The following is a 12,985-nucleotide window of genomic DNA, read 5'->3' as shown; positions in this document are numbered from 1 at the left end:
TATGCGAATTAATCGGAGGCTCAACTTACCCGATCCTAGCCAATATATCAACAGTGCGCTCATTCTACTACAGCCCAACCCGCTAAACTTTACCGATCCCATATAAAGAACAAAGCAGTAGTACCAATCTTATTTCGATATCTTTATCGGTAGAAGATCAGTATTGAGAACTGGTACTTTCTGACCTTTTAGACAGTGGCATGTGTAACCCAGGGGAGCATCGACACATGAACCGTTATTTCGGCAAGGAGCGCTACCGCAGTTATTGACTTTTGTCTCGCAGTTCTTTCCAGTGAAGCCTGAAACAGAACGAAGGCAGAATTGGTTAATACACTCGCTTTTTCAGTTGCATTTCTTTGAGCAATTTGAAGAATAATACGCTAACGCTGCTCAGTGTTACGTACAGGTGAATTCTCAAAATTTACCAATTATGAGTCAACGTGACTTCAACTAGATCAAGATGTGACATTCTACCCCTCACAGACGATACCCCGTGTTTCAGCTGATTTCATGTTTCGCTTGCTCTGGAAGAGCAATACGTACTTTGGTTCACCTTGACTAATCAGCCGCAACCTCGCCTTCACGCCGTAATTTCCTTCTTGTGGTCCTTCCATAAGGCTCGATCGTATCATCCGACTCAATGTAACCCTCATCATCTATGCGCATATCTAGTTTTTAACTCACCCCACCATCCGAGGTGATCGATACGACTGGCAACAATGCGGAATCGCTTAGCGAGACGAAACCTCACAGCCGCGATGTCTCGTTTTATCTTTTCTAGTAATAATAATGGTAATAATAATTCAACAACAATAACGGACTTCGTTGACTGAGACGGTGAGTTAGGAGACGACGACGACGACGACGACTCCTACAAAAGGCCGCAACAATAGTAGTAGAACGACAACATGGAATTGCCCCTCGCAGGAACGTTGCAGCAGTGTTGTGTTTATGTAATGTCTTTCTATTATTTCGTCCCAGAATGCCAAACTGACAGCCCCAGACGGATTTGTCTGAGACGCAAATAAGTCAAAAAAGGCTAAATGAGCCCACGGCTACCATGACTTCAGGACACACGTACACTACAACAACTCGGCAATTACTACCCTGAGAGGTTATGTCTAAAATCGCCCCGGTGATTATCTTCACTTCAGTCCGTTATATTATTTCGTACATATAACTTTCTTCTTTCCGAAAATCATACATATTATAGTAGACTGGTAGGTTTTCTTCTACAGTGCTATTCGACGACGTACTAAATTATCTTTATCTGCTTGCCAGTGCACTAAACCCTTTCATTATATTTTATAGGCAAATCGGACTTCAATTGGAGCTCGAGTATACCGCGAGTTAACTTGCGTGTAATGACGCGGAATGAGAATTCGACTGCGCCCATCGAAACTCCGACATGCACCTCAGAACAGGCAATCACCTCCTAACTAACAGGTGCTGGGGGCAACATCAATGGGAAGCTAATACGTAGCAGTCAGGCTTACTAACGCTGTGCGTGACGGTGCCCGAGTCAGGTCCGTCTTTGTGCGTGCGTGCGTGTCTATACGTTGCTTTTGACAGAAGCGGGGAGAAAGGAACTATTCACCAAAGCGCCGCCTGCAGTCCTGCACAAGGATTGCAATCCCCGAACAAACCACTCTTCGGCGTCCGTCAAGACATACACACACATACGACGCCAATGCGAAACAGAGTCAGACCGATACACACAGACATACATATACGCAAGCAAATACATAAAATTACTAGGTTGGTCAATTGGTGGCGTCTTCTTGTCGCCATCTCTCTCCTTTTCCTTATTTGACTTCTGTTTAATATTATACAGAAAGGGTTTTATCCATGTCACTTCGACTCAGACGCAGGCTAGTAGCCAAGCGAATGTAGTAGTGCAAGTTGAAAACAAACAAAATCCTCTCACTGTCAAATAATCACGAATTTCATTGCAATAAAATAATCTACTTAATAATTTACTTATTAAATAAATTCGCCGGAACAGGTCTGACGTTGAATTTCGAATCATTCAGTGGCGGCTTCATTAAAAAGGTAGTTAGTGGCTTTATCACTGGCAATTTTGCCTCGGTCACGCGTTCACCGCCCACTCCATAACCATATCACTGTATAACCTATTAGATCTAGAATTCCATTACGCCGATCACTTTCATCTTCTCTGTTTTTCGCTCCTTTTTCCTTTTCTTTTTCCGAATGACATCAATTTAATTGAAACGGCAATCCGTGAAGCTCCCGAATTCACCTACTGCGCAGTGAACAAGGCTGATGGATGCCCGAAAGAACTCAACATGACATTGGTGACGAAGACCGGTCGCGAAAGGGTGTTACCGAGTTTAGTAGTATGCACGACTGTATGCGACTACATTATTAGAACCTTCATCGACGAGAGACGTTATGTCACCTGTCTCCTAAACAATATTTCTAAATCGTTCTTAGATACCCGTTTCAAACAAATGCGTTTGAAGCTTGTATGGGTCAACGCACGGCAGAATTCGAGTTACCACAGATATCATCTGGTTCATCATTACTGGCGTTGACGCTCGAGCAAACCGAAACTATCAATTTTTTGTGTTTACTACCGGCGGAATTTCACCGGAAGGCTGCTTAACGACCACGTTAAGCAGCCTTCCGGTGAAATTGCTACGCATTATACTCCGTTGATACACCGCCAAACCGTTTGACACTTGCAGCTTTGTCGATCAGCAGCAGTATCTCTATATTTTATCTGGCTTATATGATATCAGCGACAAGGGCAGTGCTAGCTGTGTTTGTTATTAGACGGACCGCCATGTAAGGCTGCCGAGGAAGCCATTAAATAGTTACGGCAAAAATTACTATTCATCTGCGGTGTCTGGCGCTTATTGTGGTCCTGTGATAATTCTCTCGGTAGCGTAAAGAACGAAAACAATCACGAAAGCCTAAAATTTTGATTGGATTAAATACGCTTATGAGATTCGATTATACCCAGTGCATGGTACACCATGAAGTACCACCATTAGCTGTTCTCGTGATCAAAATCGACTACCCAATAGCTGGATTGAATAAGAGATATATGTGCTCACCAGCACAGTCGAGATGCCGACATCAGGAAGATATCAGACAACATAGATATCCTTTTCCTCGTGTAGAGGTGGTTTGGTCCGGTGAGTGTTATAGTCGTATGTTATTAAATCACTATTACCAATATTATGCATTAAAACTATACACAGGCTGTGTGCCGGAACGCCGCTCCGTTTCGATAATTTCCTTATTCGTACCCCGAACTGGTAGTTGTATAACCGTTTCACGAAAAACGCCAACTTCGTATCAGATTATAGCTCCGTTTGTTTACCGTACTAAGAAATCAGTCCTTACAGAGGAAACGCAAACATATAACACGCCGTATGATGATAACTGCCTCAACAGGACACGAAATGAAACTTCACAGGGATCAAGGTGTTTATGATAGAAACGATCGAATCCCTACATCTGGTTCAAAGCTATTTGACTCAAGCGTCGTCGTCTTTTTTTGACAAGAGAAGAATACGGTGTTAAAAACGAGAAGAAGTGAAAGTTACCTGGTTGACAGGTGCATTCGTAACTTTCGTTATCTTCCGAAGCATGGCAACGTCCTCCGTTGGCGCATGGTGCACTGGCACAATGACGGGACGGGCCTGCCGGTTTTTCGCATCTGAAATATATCGAAACAGGGTCTAGTCTAGCCTGTGTGGTACCTTCGTTTTTCTTACTTTACAATCTAAAATTAGGCCTCATTTGTTCTATACTGAACCTCAGAGTTCATATCGGCCAGACACAGACTCTGCTCTTAGTATTATAAAATTTTAAAATGCTGTTTATGGCACGCCATGTTCGTAATAAACAGCCCGTACGATACATGCAGTTTGCGTGCACAATAGATGCCTATAGGTGTGATATGTCACATTGAAACAATAATCCGACCCGGCCTTTCAGCCATCGAGTGCTCATTTGATCATATAGCAATGGTTAGTCGAATCTACCTTTTGCCATAGAAGCCAGCTTTGCACGAGCAATACATAATATCTCCGTCGGAACTCTCTTGACATGTGCCGTGGTTTAGGCAGAATTCAGGCCTGCATTGTAATCCTTGATCGACCTCGCAACGGGCCCCAGTGTACCTGTTAAATGAATGACAATGTTGCCTTAATGCTACAGTAAATGCAATACGTCTGATCCTATGCCCCTCTCCCACTCAGTGACACTAATATATTATGGCTTGCGGGGTTCGCGGTTAGTCTGACAGATATTTCAGCATATTACGTACCCCCTAGACGTGAATACAAGGTCGTATAACACTGTACTTACCGCCTGGGACAGAGACATTTGGCTTCATCGCCAGCTGCTCTGCAGGTGCCTCCGTTTTCGCAGATAAATGAAAAGCACGGTTCGATGCCATACCCCACTGTAATGTAAAACAGAATCTTTTTTTTTTTTCATTTGCATAGGTTGTATTGTAGGCGGAAAATATAGAATATACCATCTCATTGCTGCTTCCTCAACCTATCAAGTCTAATCTACTTAGGCAAAACCGCCAGGCAAATATTTGAGGTTAGGTTTACAGAGAGCAGACCGAGCCGCTATGCGCAGCGACAGTGAGTTTGACTTTTATTGACTTGCTAGCTGATTACCTAACTAGAGAGAGAAATTACACAAAACCACATGAGGAAGCTTCCAAATGTGCAAAATAGTACATCATTGAAGGAGTTACGTTTATAACGTATGGCCAATCATGAATGGAGCTGCATAGTCTTGAAAATAATAATTGTCAAACAGCTTAGTTGATGATTAATAGAAAAGTTGAATTGGTATTAATTTGTCTTTGTTTTTACTTGGTCAGTTTGTGTTTGTGTGTGTACATGTGTCTATTATTAGAATGAGCATAACGTATAGTACACATCTACACAAAGACAAACACTTACATCGAGTGACTGTGTAAAGTTTCACCGTTTATCTACTTAGACTTATCGGGCTTAGAAAGAAAAAAAAAAAAAAAGACAATCTCCGAGTAACATTGCATCATCAGTGTTTATATTTATCCAGCTTTTTCGTTTTGTTTGTTCGCAATTATTTTAAGTATTCGCTGCGACCCCTCCTTTCCTTTATTCTAGGAAATACCTGCCGCTAGACCGCTATTACGAAGAGATCTACCGTTATAACGGATAGCAGTGGTTCTTTTTGCACCAGCTGTTGCTGCCTTTGGTGCGTGATCTATTTCATTATATCGTTTCCAGAGGAGAACAAGGAACTATAACATCATGAAGGACAAAACTCGAGACGTTATTTTTTGTCGTCACGTATTTCTATCAGCATCATATATCATTATGTCGTATGTCACTAGAGAATTGTCTCTTGTTTTCTTCTTGCTACAAATTCTGCCCCACCATTGTTACTGTTACAACCGTAATTTCTCGTTGTTGAGATATATTTTACTATTTCTTCGAAGCAGATTATGATACCTTTTCTATTCTGCAATTTAAAAATGCCCGTTTTTTTTTCTATGATCAATAAGATGGTCTTTCAGTCAGTTTCGGCTAAATTTAGTTGTTCTGTACTCCGCGAAAGCAATTTACATCATTACCAAGCTGAGGTAGTATATTTGCCAATCCGTATAGCACGAAAGAATAGACTTCACTTGAAGACGCATCCGTTGAGGCAAATCTTATTATTAGCTCAGTCTAAAAGACTCTGAGAAGGGAAAAACATGAAGGCGCAGAAGGGTCGGTTGGCGGGTAACGTAATTTCATTCATCTATCTTAAATAAATGCGAGCTAAATGATTTATATTTCCACTGATTCTCCAGTGAGTCACGTCTTCTAGGAACAAACGCAATCGATCGTAATTAACAAGCGGCAATTAGGATCTGTGCGGCATTCAGGAGCAGAGACTGAACCCGCTACGATACAAATCGTCTATGAGGAGAAATAAAAAGATGAATATATTGTAAAAGAAAATGAAAGCATGCCATGACCTTTCCGCGTACGAAGACGCATGATGAAGAATGAAGATTTATCATTGTTTACCCATTCATTCATTCATTCATTATCAGCTTTCATTAAACGCTTTTTGCCTGGCACTATCTCAGCGTGATGCTACTAAAAGCAAGTTGACTATATCGTATACTCAGCACCACCTGGGTTGTCACGATAACTCTGTCTGTCTGTCTGTCTGTTGGCGTACGACAGTCACTTTTAGTTTTAATAACGGTTATAACAACTGTAAGAATAACAAAGAAAAAAACAAAAAAACAGTCACCGCTATCGTGCGTCGTACGGTCACTGCTCGTGATTTATTTAATACCCTGCGCAAAGATTAGGGTGCTGCTCTGTGACGCAGAAAAAAAAAAAAAAAAAAAGCAAATTCAAGCAATATATACTGCGTTTATGTCGTATATGAATAGTTTTTATGTATAAATGTCGTGTTGCTAGCATTGATGAAGGGAGCAATATGCTACTGAACTAAGGATTCTTAAGTGATTTAAAAATTTTTTTCTTTTCTTCATGAGCTAGTTGGTGCACCGTGTACTATCTGCAAGCACTACGCTCGCTATTTATAGTATCGTATGTACAAGCTGGATTTCTGTTCGCCATAGGTTAACTGCTTGTATACTGGCTACAAGATCGAGTTCCAATATAATTATAGTTCAAAATAATGACAGCGTCGTTTTTCGTGCACGGATAGCTCTATCTAGTACATATTTGCTCGTAGAATGCTTTCGTAAGTTTACTTTTCAATACGTTATACATAAACAAACATTATAATTAATACTCGAGTAGTACCAGTCTATTGGGTGGTTCGAACACAATCTATGAAACGATGTTTCTTGATAGTAAATCGTCGCGGCCACCGAAAACATAGGACGCATCCTAAAAAACGTGAACATCCTCGTTTCGCTCGTGAGAGCTCGTACAGGGAAAAAGCCGAATATTCGAGATGAGATAGACGGCACCGGCGATGCCTTCAAAAAAAAAGCAGCAGCAGCAGCAGCAGCAGCACCAATACAAACCGTGATGCGATCAGACATTCTTCTTTCATATCGGATTAAAAAAACACCATTGATTCGTCCCGTCACCTGGTGACCTCTCGTAATAAGTAGCAAATGACCCAAATACATACATTATTGTGATACAATGGATAGAGAGCGAACGAAAATACAAATGCAAAAATAAAAACTACGTAGTTATTCTTACGAAAATGCTTAGTTGTACTAAAGTGCAAGATCCATTTATGTTGATAGGTACCGTTAATGTTATATATTCCCTTACATTCTTCCAAAGCTCTATTTTTTCTGCTTAGCAACTTTAAATTGGAATGATCTATTGCTACTGGCACCGCCGCTGCTGCCTTTGCCAATAAACGAAATCAGAGCTTCATCTGAACGTCAATTAGCGATTTACTGAAGAAATAGCGCTCAAACCGTTTAGCACTGCGTTCATTCTCGCTGCCCAGTCGCGGCTGCCGGTATTCCTGTATAAGTATACGTACGTATCTGTCATCTCGTAACTTTTGTGAAACTTGGTAATGTTTGACTTGACGATGTCGGTTGCAAGTCTGAAGGATACAAAACAGATCCAGGTACTATTATTCATCGGTATTTATTAGCACACGGACGCACGCGCGTTGGGCACTTGTTGTACGGTAGAGTCACCGTTCCCAATGGGCAGTGAAGTTGCAGCGTTGCATTATATTAATAGCGTTCGTCTAGACTTAACGATGCCGTCGCAGTCTTCAATGAAGCTATATGTTCACGGCTCAACTAATTAATTATTTACGTCTCTTGAGGACTTCAAAGATTGAAGTTTTCTTCCCATCGGCTTACGCGGTGAAATCACTGAGATGGACACAATTTCTTGATAACTTCTACTTCCTCCCTAATAGTGGCAGTGTCACTCCGTTTCAACGCTCAAACACCGGAAGAGTTCTCATTTTAAACTTCTAACTATCTTGTTTCATAGAACGGCTAACAAGACTAACCGCAACTGCTGGCCGTATCGGAATGTACATGTACGCTGTTCTTGCAGACCAGTGAAGACGCTTGTGGTAAGCTCTTCGTCTTTGCCACTGACATTACGTTAAATTCACCCACTTAGCTAGCTATACGTGCGGCTTTGAGACCGTGTCTGAGAATAGGCAGCCGACTGGCTTGTTTATGCTAACGGCAACGAAGTAGCTGAGGAAGAACGCGCACAGGCAGACAAGCAAGCAAGCAAGCAGACTTAGGGTAACACGATGCGAGCAGTAATCAGCAATAGGATAGCTTTGTCGTCCAGAAGATATGAAGCGACATAGTATCTGCCATCCAATATAACAGCAAGGCGTCATCCACCGAAGCAGTCAGTGACTCCATACGCATGGTAGGCGCCTGCTGCTACAACGTCCGTCGCCGCTGCTGCTTATTCTTGCAGAATAAACAGGGGCAAATTAGGCCGCTGAATAAGCCAAGGAGACCCGCTGACCTATTGTCATCGGAACAGACACTCGTTTAGCTAACGTAGCAGCTCGTTAGCCAGTTTTTATGATCATTGTCATCGCCATCGTCATTACCATCAATTTAATTATCAAGCGAAGTTACTGATCACCAGCGAAGGCATTTTGTCATTGGAAAAAAAGCAATGTTACCAATATATATATATATATATATATATATTGGGATGTGCAGGGTGTTCTTAAAAAGAAAAGCATAATTCAACGAACTCATTTGCATATGCTAGAAGTAGTATCATTCCTGATAGCCATATTTATTCAATATAATCATTAATCATCGTCACTGCATCTTCAGTTCCAGATTTAAAATAAAATAGCACACGTATTTTCAAAAATTTTCCCTTTTTATTCGCATATAACTATTTAATAGTAGACGTACGTTATTGGGATAAGTAAATTCGTTGTCGTCTTGGTCTAGATGTACGCTAGATACGAGAGAATTTAGTGGAATTACATTTTGGGCTGGTAGCAGGACAGAATCCCAGAAGTGCAAGGGCTCAAAAAGGCCACTAGGCACGAAAGACCCAAAGGGCGTCAACAATACTAACCTTCGTTTTTCGGGACAACTCACTTGGAGATTTTCTGTTCTGGTCGTTATTTTTTAACATTGCTTTTTAAAGATCGAGTCCGGTAAATCTAAACTCTATTGGGTATCTTCTGGTTAGGTTTCTAAATTGTTAAATTAAAAATTTCTAAATTAAAAATTGTCCTCTGATTTTTCGAAACCTGCACGTATACCGTCAACTTTGGTGAAAAAAGAGGTTCTATTATCTCGGCGGACTTCGAATGCGTGAACACGGTGGATAATAGCTCTTCACTTAGATTTTAAAGATTATGTAGTGGTTTTCGCCATAATGAAGTTGCCGTTTTTATACAGAAAAGTTTCCTTTTTGACGATCAATCTGCCAATGTCTTTCCACTTACATTATATATGTGATAAAAGACAGAGTTTTAGCAGCCATACATATATATCTTCTACAAGAGTAAGTATAATTTTTTCTTTTATTATGCTCAGCTTGTTGGAGCGATTATTGGCGGCAATTCGTAATGGTTAACAGTGAGAAAGGAAGACCTTAGTTCACAACAGATAATCCTTTTGCAGTGTCGTATTTTAAATAAATGATCCTTAGCTTGTATGTGAACTCTTTTATTGCGTTGGATCTATTTGTTTGATCTACACATTACCGAAACTATTGATTTACCTGATCGCTGATTAACGGGAGACGCTCTTTTAAGAAGTTCGTCACGGGTATTTTTCTCATTATCGCTCTCAGTGCTCTTATCCTGCCTCATGGCTGCTTTACTGACGTATTGTAGTTTGGACCCTTTTCTTGCCTGTGCGATTTGTTTTTCCCAGCTATGACACGATCGTGTCCTACGGACCGCCTGCTGTTTACTCCATTGAAGTAGACAACGGATAGAGAACGGCGGCCACAAGACCGAAAGCAGCAGACTGCAATATCGCGGTTACTTCCTCTCCTTTGTGCACGATGGATACGACAATCACTTTAAACGATATTGTTAACACTGGATAGAAAATCATGGCGTCACCTACTATATATATATATATATATATATATATGCAAATATACGTAACATGAATATATATATATATATATAACTAGTACGTGACACATATAAGTCAGATGAAAGCAACAAGATTGGCCTGATCAAGATTTCCGAGAATATGATTAAATTTAGAAAGCATCTCAAGTGACGGTACTCTCAGCAGTAAATGATGATAGCCCTTGGTGCGTTGTTATCTCTGCTTCTGTCTTCTAGTTTATTGGGTGGCCCTTGAGCACCAATTCTATCTGCGCATTCTGGTTGGGGTCAAGCTTTCGAAAGATACATTGAATTTACCCCATGTCATCATGCCCGCCGGTAATAAAGTTCAGAACGAGGGAGTAGGTTGCAAGCAAAACGGTGTGCAAAGAAAGAAAAGGCCTATTTTTTTGCAGCTGTTCGAATTAACGTCGACCAAGACAGTCGTCTAGCGCGTTCTGAAAAGTGGCATCCCCTTTCCGACCATTTTAACTTGTAATCTTTGAATATATAGTCGTAGTCAGTTTGATTGTATGTACAAAATTTGGCCAAGATTATTATTCTGATAGAAATGACAAAAGGGGGAAGCTCAAACGTCGTTTTGTGCGTCTACAACCATAACGACCGTAAATTTAACCCGAGCCGAAGAAACAAAAAGCCAAAGAAAAAAACAACAGAAAGTACGTGAGTTACAACTCACTGTAGGACGGCATAAGATAGCCAAGTGCTGCGATGCGGGCTCCACGAAGGCGTCAACTGGCATTGTCCGGGTGGAACCCCAGCTTGGCAAGCAGTCGACGTTGCTTGCCTCGAATCATCTTGCGGTAGTGGAATACCAAATCCAAAGGCCCCTCCTCCTTTTGATTAATATATATATATATATATATATATGCTTTTTGTTCTACTTCTTCTTTCTAGCTCCAGTTCTATGGTTTACATAGGAAAAGCACCATCAGCAATAGCCAATAGCAGAATCGTTTTGGCCACTGTCTGTCGCTTGTTGCGCCTGCAAACTAGCCCTTCTCCTCATATCGGTCCCTTTATGATGTCGTCCTTTGGTTCGGTCACGTTTTTTTGGCCTTCGGCCATGTCTTTTCGGAGCGGGTCCCGTGTGGGGACAGTCCACGAGATGACAATGCTAAAACAGCCGCAACGTAAACAGCTGGTAAACGTATGCTTGTCTTCCTCGTCGTTTTTTAGTTTTTGCCATAGCAGTTTTCCTAGTACGCCGTATAGGTGCCCATCGGATAGTGCGTATATTAATCACTTGAGTTCCTTCATTATGTTGCATTGGCCAGCTTTGGCCATGTGATGTTTTCAATGTATTTTCACCTTTATTTTGTACGTCCATTCATCTTCTCGAGTAGACAGCGGAACAGCAGCCGGTTACTAATCTATACGTTAGCTAATTTGATAAACTATGGGTTGTGGCTCTTCTGTTGTTTGTTATGTCCACTTGGTAACTAGCTTTAGAATTACTTAAAACTGTGTTTAATGTAAAATTCATCAGTTATAGCCATGGTCGCACCTGATTAAATCAATCAAGATCAGTCAAATTCAAAATGGATATATGTCACTCAATCGCCTGGTAATATATCTGGTCAGCGCAAGTTCTAGTCGTATATTTGTAATCACTGCTATTATCGCCCCGTGAAACAATAGATGCCCCTATGGTGCAAAACAATTAATTTGTTGTCGGCAGCCGAGGTTATAACACGCTGCATAAAACACATCAATGGGCGTTGCTAAGTACTCACGGCAGGTTTCACTCTCCAGGAACTGCTGGGCGCATTTGGTACCCAAGTTGACGTCTCCAGACACCTTCGAAATAGTTGACAAATCAACCCCCGCACCTTCAACAATACACCTAATAGAAAATCATGAAATTGGTTAGTAATTCGTCGAACTCTTCACTTTATATCTAAGTGTTTTGTTGCTGATAGGAATCGGTTCCGTGTTGATATGCGCAAAAAGGTCACAAACTACAGCGTAAATGTCCGAATCCGGACCAGTCAATTTACCAGTAGATCTTTATTTAGAAACGTAAATTCGGTCTGTGATTTGTTCTTAATTTTGTGCTCCTAACGACGTCTATTTTAGCGCTAGAGAGCTTTTGTATCCACATCATGTATAGGCGCTAATTAGGATCAAGCACCGTTTTGTTGGTAGATGAATACACGTAGCAATCGATTGCACGTACAACGAGTTTAATGGTCGTATATACTTTCAACTCAGTCTCGACTATAATTTAAAACGAACCCGGTAAATTCATCTCCGATAACTGTAATCAACTCCGCTGCTTTCGAAGGATTACTCTGAAGTGATTCTTGAAGAAGATATGTCCGAAGGTTACCGCCAGATCTACCCGATTCAATAGAAGCAGCTGCCGTTGTTGCCAGAACAAGCGATGTATTATCGACATGAAGTACGAGAGCTCCCAATCGTCGGTGCAAATCTACATCGTGCCATCTGAAACATCATAGTATTTTAATAATCGTATGATAGTGGTGCTTAAAAATTTTTTAACTTAAGGACTTTACCTAGATTACGCTCAGCATTGCTTTGGTTATTTGTCCTCTAATTTGTCTCCTGACAGGCTGTAACAGAACGACGTTTTACAAACATTTTTATTGGTGTTTCCAGTTTATTATTTTAGGACTAACTTGCATTAAGACGTTTCTTGTGCCATTGTGCAACCACTCTAAGATGATCTATAGAAAATTTAACCAAAGTACAAAAATGTAAAATCGAAAAAATACGTATTAAGAATTGGATAACGTCTTAGAAGTTCTTTCGGATTTGCTATGCATAAGTTAGGTCGAAAATTCCATGATTTCACTCTTGAAGTTACAACCAGATATATAAGTGCATGCAAAAGTCGTACGGGTACGTTTTAAACAATACATTCAAATTTATGTTACAA

General features: G+C 40.8%; 1 protein-coding gene across 1 annotated transcript in view; it reads right to left on the bottom strand.

Annotated features, from left to right (window-relative positions):
• The window catches only part of LOC111264033 (protein crumbs), a 42,970-nt gene that overhangs the window by 2,716 nt on the left and 27,269 nt on the right, over nucleotides 1–12,985 (bottom strand). The window contains exons 5-10 of the mRNA XM_022839612.2: nucleotides 12,322–12,531; nucleotides 11,820–11,929; nucleotides 4,342–4,438; nucleotides 4,017–4,154; nucleotides 3,576–3,688; nucleotides 186–299 (exon numbers count right to left, since the gene is read on the bottom strand). Coding sequence (XP_022695347.2) covers nucleotides 186–299; nucleotides 3,576–3,688; nucleotides 4,017–4,154; nucleotides 4,342–4,438; nucleotides 11,820–11,929; nucleotides 12,322–12,531 — 782 coding nt within the window. The remainder of the gene's footprint in view (nucleotides 1–185; nucleotides 300–3,575; nucleotides 3,689–4,016; nucleotides 4,155–4,341; nucleotides 4,439–11,819; nucleotides 11,930–12,321; nucleotides 12,532–12,985) is intronic.

The sequence above is a fragment of the Varroa jacobsoni genome, unplaced genomic scaffold (assembly GCF_002532875.2).
Source record: "Varroa jacobsoni isolate VJ856 unplaced genomic scaffold, vjacob_1.0 scaffold_814, whole genome shotgun sequence".
Taxonomy (NCBI): domain Eukaryota; kingdom Metazoa; phylum Arthropoda; class Arachnida; order Mesostigmata; family Varroidae; genus Varroa; species Varroa jacobsoni.
Note: the sequence above shows the minus strand (reverse complement) of the source record. Positions and strands in the feature narration are given on the sequence as shown.